The sequence below is a fragment of the Mustelus asterias genome, chromosome 26, assembly GCF_964213995.1.
Source record: "Mustelus asterias chromosome 26, sMusAst1.hap1.1, whole genome shotgun sequence".
Classification (NCBI taxonomy): domain Eukaryota; kingdom Metazoa; phylum Chordata; class Chondrichthyes; order Carcharhiniformes; family Triakidae; genus Mustelus; species Mustelus asterias.
The window spans coordinates 40233877-40240046 of record NC_135826.1 but is presented as its reverse complement, the minus strand read 5'-3'; the positions used below and the strand labels follow the sequence as shown (position 1 = coordinate 40240046).

At 47.8% G+C, this 6170-nt stretch overlaps 1 protein-coding gene and 1 pseudogene across 1 annotated transcript in view; one reads left to right on the top strand and one right to left on the bottom strand.

Annotated features, from left to right (window-relative positions):
* The first annotated feature begins 399 nt into the window (after positions 1–399).
* tmem59l (transmembrane protein 59-like) overlaps positions 400–6170 on the top strand; it is a 19634-nt gene continuing 13863 nt past the window's right edge. The window contains exon 1 of the mRNA XM_078197992.1: positions 400–406. Coding sequence (XP_078054118.1) covers positions 400–406 — 7 coding nt within the window. The remainder of the gene's footprint in view (positions 407–6170) is intronic.
* LOC144479800 (U2 spliceosomal RNA) lies at positions 4437–4642 on the bottom strand (annotated as a pseudogene).

Genomic DNA, 6170 nt, shown 5'->3' with positions numbered 1-6170 from the left:
TTGTCCACCACCATTCACAGCTGGATGTGGTAGGACTGCAGAGCTTGGATCTGATCCATTGATTGTGGAATTGTTCGCTCTGTCTATCACTTGCTGTTTATGCTGTTTGGCACACAAGCAGTCCTGTGTTGTAGCTTCACCAGGTTGACACCTCATGTTTAGGGATGCCCGGTGTTGCTCCTGGCATGCCCTCCTGCACTCTCCATTGAACCAGGGTTGATTCCCTGGCTTGGTGGTAATGGTCGAGTGGGGGATGTGCCGGGCCATGAGGTTACAGATTGTGGTTGAGTACAATTCTGCTGCTGATGGCCCACAGTGCCTCATGGATGCCCAGTCTTGAGTTGCTGGATCTGTTGGAAGTCTATCCCATTTAGCACGGTGATAGTGCCACACAACACGATGGAAGGTATCCTCGATGTGAAGACAGGACTTTATCTCCACAAGGACTGTGTGATGGTCCTCTTGCAATGAAGGGCAACATACCATTTGCCTTCCTAACTGCTTACTGTACCTGCATGTTTGCTTTGTAACTGGTGTACAAGGACACCCAGGTCCCTTTGTACATCAACATTTCCCAAGCTATCACCATTTAAATAATACTCTGCCATTCTTTTTCTCCATCTGAAGTGGATAACTTGACATTTATCCATGTTATACAGTATCTGCCATTTATTTGTCCATTCACTCAACTTGTCTAAATCATCTTGAGGCCTCTTATCATCCTTCTCAGCATTCACATTACCACCAAGTTTCGTCTTGTCAGCAAACTTGGAAATATTAGTTTTGGTTCCCTCATCCAAATATTGATGTATATTGTCCCCTGCGGGACTCCACTAGTTACTGCCTGCCACTTCAAAAAGACCCATTTATTCCTACTCTCTGTTTCCTGTCTGCTAACAAATTCTCACTTGTGCCAATACATTACCCCCAATCCCATGCTCTTTAATTTTACACACTAACCTCTTATATATCTGAAAATCCAAATGCACTACATCCACTGGTTTGCCCTTATCTATTCTACTAGTTACATCCACAAAAACAACCTGACACTTCCACCTAGTTTTGTGTCATCTGCAAACTTAGAAATATTGAGCACAATTTTTCTGTATCGCTGTTCGAGTAGCTCCTGGCATACCCCCCTGCACTCTCCATTGAGCCAGGGTTGATTCCCTGGCTTGGTGGTAATGGTAGAGTGGGGGATGTGCCGGGCCATGAGGTTACAGATAGTGGGATGTGATAACAGGAGACTTAGAAAATAAAGGTGGGAAATTTCAGTGGGTGGCTAAAAATGGGAATCACGCTCGATGTTCAGCCAACCGTGATCTTACCGTAATCAGCCTCGCACCCTTCTGATTTAATTCTTCATTCCTTTATTTTAATGTTATTAGTGAGCCCAGGACACTATTGTCTGGGTTCACTTAGCTTTCCAACCTCATACGCTGCAGGAAGTGATGACCTGAGGCGCGGTACATTGGCGAGACCATGCAAACGCTACCACAACGGACGAATGGACACCGCTCGACAATCACCAGACAGGAGTGTTCCCTTCCTGTCGGGGAACACTTTAGCAGTCAAGGGCATTTAGCCTCCGATCTTCGGGTAAGCGTTCTCCAATACGGCCTTCAAAGCACCCGACAATGCAGAATCGCCAAGCAGAAACTGATAGCCAAGTTCCTCACACATGAGGACGGCCTCAACCGGGATCTTGGGTTCAAATCACACTATCTGTAACCCCCACCATCTGGCTTGGTCTTGCAAAGTCCTACAAAATGTCCTGGCTTGAGACAATTCACACCTCTTTAACCTGTGATTATCCCTCTCTCCACTCGCATTGTCTGTACCTGTAAAGGCTTGATTACCTGTAAAGATCTGCATTCCAAACATTACCTTGCAATTGAGTCTTTTCTATATATGCCGTGTTTGTGAACCCAACTCTCCACTCACCTGATGAAGGAGCAGCGCTCCGAAAGCTCATGATTCCAAATAAACCTGTTGGACTTTCACCTGGTGTTGTGAGACTTCTTACCGTGCCCACTTGTACACAATATATGGGAGATCAGGGCGCATGCCTAGCAGTCTGCAGCCAGCTTTCTGATGTGGAGATGCCGGCGTTGGACTGGGGTAAACACAGTAAGAAGTTTAACAACACCAGGTTAAAGTCCAACAGGTTTATTTGGTAGCAAATAATTTTAATAATTTATTTAATAATAATATTTGTGTGGCTTTTGCTACCAAATAAACCTGTTGGACTTTAACCTGGTGTTGCCAGCTTTCATAGAATCATAGAATCATAGAAACCCTACAGTGCAGAAGGAGGCCATTCGGCCCATCGAGTCTGCACCGACCACAATCCCACCCAGGCCCTACCCCCACATATTTACCCGCTAATCCTGCTAACCTATGAATCTCAGGGGCAATTTTTAACCTGGCCAATCAACCTAACCCGCACATCTTTGGACTGTGGGAGGAAACCGGAGCACCCGGAGGAAACCCACGCAGACACAAGGAGAATGTGCAAACTCCACACAGACAGTGACCCGAGCCGGGAATCGAACCCAGGACCCTGGAGCTGTGAAGCAGCAGTGCTAACCACTGTGCTACCGTGCCGCTACCTGCCCATTACATTTAACTCCCGCATCAAATCACTGTTACAGATTGTTGAATGGCTGGAACCCAAACTCTGATTCTTGTGGTAACCCACTAATCACAGCCTGCCCACCTGAAAATGACCCATTTATTCCTCCTCTGTTTTCTGTCTCTTAACCAGTTCTCAATCCGTGTTGGTATTTCACCCCCCCTTCCTCCATCTCCATTCCATGAGCTCTAATTTTGTTTACTAAGCTCTTGCGTGACCTTATCAAAAGCTTTCTGAAAGTCTAAATATACAACATCTACAGGTTCTCCCTTATCTACTCTGCTAGTTACATCCTCAAAAAGCTGATTCTCTTTCATAATTCCAGGTTGCCTTTGAGACAATCCTGCCTTTATTTTCTCCCATTCCCCCAATCCCTATTACCCCTGTTATCACATCCTTTATAGTAGATTCCAGCACTTTCCTTACTCCTGATGTTAGACTAATGGGTCTGTAGTTCCCTGTAGTGGGGTTACATTTGGTTCCAATCTGCAGGAACCATTCCAGGGTCTATAGAATTTTGAAAAGTGGCCACCAATATATTTACAATCTCGACATCAACTCCCTCAACACCCTGGGATGGACATCATCAGCTTGAGGAGATTAATCCACTTTATTTACCCTACACTCTTTAGTACTTTTTAACTAATGTTAGCATCTTGCAGTTCCTCATTTTCATTTGCCCCTTGATCCTCAATTATTTCTGGGAGATTTGGGGGTGGATCTCCCCAGATTATTTCAGTGTCAGGCTCACACTGTACACTGGCAGGAAGCTCTCCAACTGCACAGACCAGTTTCCTCTCCAGATCTTGAGCCTCTTAAAATGGGGGGGGGGTTTACGCCATCACTCTGGTGGGGCGGACAGGCGGGGCTGGGCCTGATAGAGCCGACACGGCCAGCACTAAAAGGGCACCCTGATCAGCATTAGAATCAAACATTACCCCCCCCCTCCCCCCACGGCAGAGGGAACGGGGTCTCCCCCACACGCCCATTCCCCCCACCCACATTCCCCCACACCCCCCATTCCCCCATCCCCCACATTTCCCCACCCCCCCCATTCCTCCACCCTCCCATTCCCCCACGCCCCCATTCACCCACACCCCCACTCACCCCATTCCCCTACTCTTCCATTCCCCCGACCCCCCAATCCCTGTTACTCCACCCGCCATTCTCCAACCCTCGCTCCCCCACCCCACCACCCTCCCCACATTTTCCCACCCTCCCCATTCCCCCACCCCCCCCCCTTTCCCCCACTCTCCCCATTCCCTTACCCCCCACCCCCCCATTCCCCCACCCCCCATTCCCCCACCCTCCCCTGCCAGCACAACCATTGTGGGCATCACCAGCTGGAGAAAAATATCTCGAGAATGCTCCAGAATTCACTGGGAGAAAACTGTTTGCAACTGCACCAGCCCAAGCACTGTGACAGGGGTAAAGCTTCACTGAGCTTCTGTGTCTGTCAGGATATTGCCTGGATAAAAGGAATAGTGTGAGTTTAAATCATTTTCTGGTGTTTGTATTGAAATCTTTCTGACCTTTTTGTCTAGCGTAATGTTAGTTCCTTTTCCTTGCTGAATAAATGTTTTAATCTTTGGCGGCCAATCTTGAGCCTGTGTTTGTTGCCATGTGAATGCCAGCAAGGCACCGAGATCCAGAGGTTGCAGTTCTTTTTTTTTATACTTTTCCAATTCAATCAAATCAAATCCAATTCAGAGTCTCAACAAGTTGAGACATTTCCGATCCAGGCTGACAAGACAGGGCGAGCGACCAAACCACCCTGTCCTGGGCCCGATCTACATGAGCCAAGCTGATTGGAGAAGGGGGAGGTTCCTCCTCCAAGACTTGGGCTCATTTGCATCTTAACCAAAAGGCCGAGATGCCGCTTTAAAAAATTGCTTCATATGAAACATATGAAGCTTCAGTGTAACCTAATGACCTCAACCAAGTGCGGCTGACCATGGGCTGCCGACCATACTACACTTGATCTTAGCCAAAAGGCCGAGAAGCGATCTCGCCAGCAAGAACACAATTTCAGAACTTTCTCGCCACTCACCACTGACATCATCAGGTTCACGCCCATTTGAATATATTTACATGTTATTAACCCCCCTCTCCCTCGCTGCATATTGACATCACGCCAGTGCGGTGCGATACAGACATGAGCCTGTCATGGGGGTCCCCCTAGGGGCGTAAAGCTACGTATAGCCCTCAGGGGAGAGAGACATGGCCAGGAAATGCCCCCTGGCACAGCCCCTTGGTACAGGTTGGCGTCATACCTATGCAAACCTGTGCCAAAGGGCAGGCCTCAGTGGGAGCCTCATGGGGAGGGGTGGGGGGGATGCCGGCAATGGCAGTTGGGGGGGGGGGTGGTTGCAGGGGAGGTGGGTGCCGGGTCAGACTGTGGTGTTGGGAGGGGGGGGGGGTGCAGATGCCAATGAGTGGTGGGATGGGGGATCAGAGGGGCCGACTCTGATCGGGGAGTGGAGAGGGGAGCCCCAAGACCTGGCTGGTGGGATTGAGAGAAGGTTTCTACAGGTTATGAACGCGAGGTCTTTCAAAGATGACACAGCGATATGGGGCATCTGGGTTTGCCGCCGTGTTGAGACACTGCCCCTGTGTATGACCATGTATCTATCACCCTGGTACCTGTCACCACATATCTATTACCCCAGTATTTATTACCCCAGTATCTTTTACTCCAGTATTTATTACCCCACTGTCTATTGCCCCAGTATCTATAACCCCAGCATCTATAACCCCAGTATCTGTTACCCTAGTGTCTATTACCCCAGTATCTTTTACTCCAGCATCTATTACCCCAGTGTTATTACCCCAGTGTCTATTACCCCAGTGTTTATTACCCCAGTGTCCATTACCCCAGTGTCTATTACCCCAGTGGTTATTACCCCAGTGTCCATTACCCCAGTGTTTATTACCCCAGTGTCTATTATGCCAGTATCTATTACCCCAGTATCTATAACCCCAGTATCTGTTACCCAAGTATCTATTACCCCAGTATTTATTACCCCAGTATTTATTACCCCAGTATCTATTACCCCTGTGTTTATTACCCCAGTGTTTATTACTCCAGTGTCTATTACCCCAGTATCTATTACCCCAGTGGTTATTACCCCAGTGTCTATTACCCCAGTGTTTATTACCCCAGTGTCTATTACTCCAGTATCTTATTACCCCAGTATTTATTACCCCAGTCTCTATTACCCCAGTATCTATTACCCCAATGTTTATTTACCCCAGTATCTATTACCCCAGTGTCTATTACTCCAGTATCTATTACACCAGTATTTATTACCCCAGTATCTATAACCCCAGTATCTGTTACCCCAGTGTCTATTACCCCAGTGTCTATTACCCCAGTGTCTATTACCCCAGTCTCTTCCCCCAGTGTCTATTACCCCAGTGTCTATTACCCGAGTATTTATTACCCCAGTCTTTCCCCCAGTGTCTATTACCCCAGTGTTTATTACCCCAGTATTTTATTACCCCAGTCCTCTATTACCCCTGTGTTTTATTACCC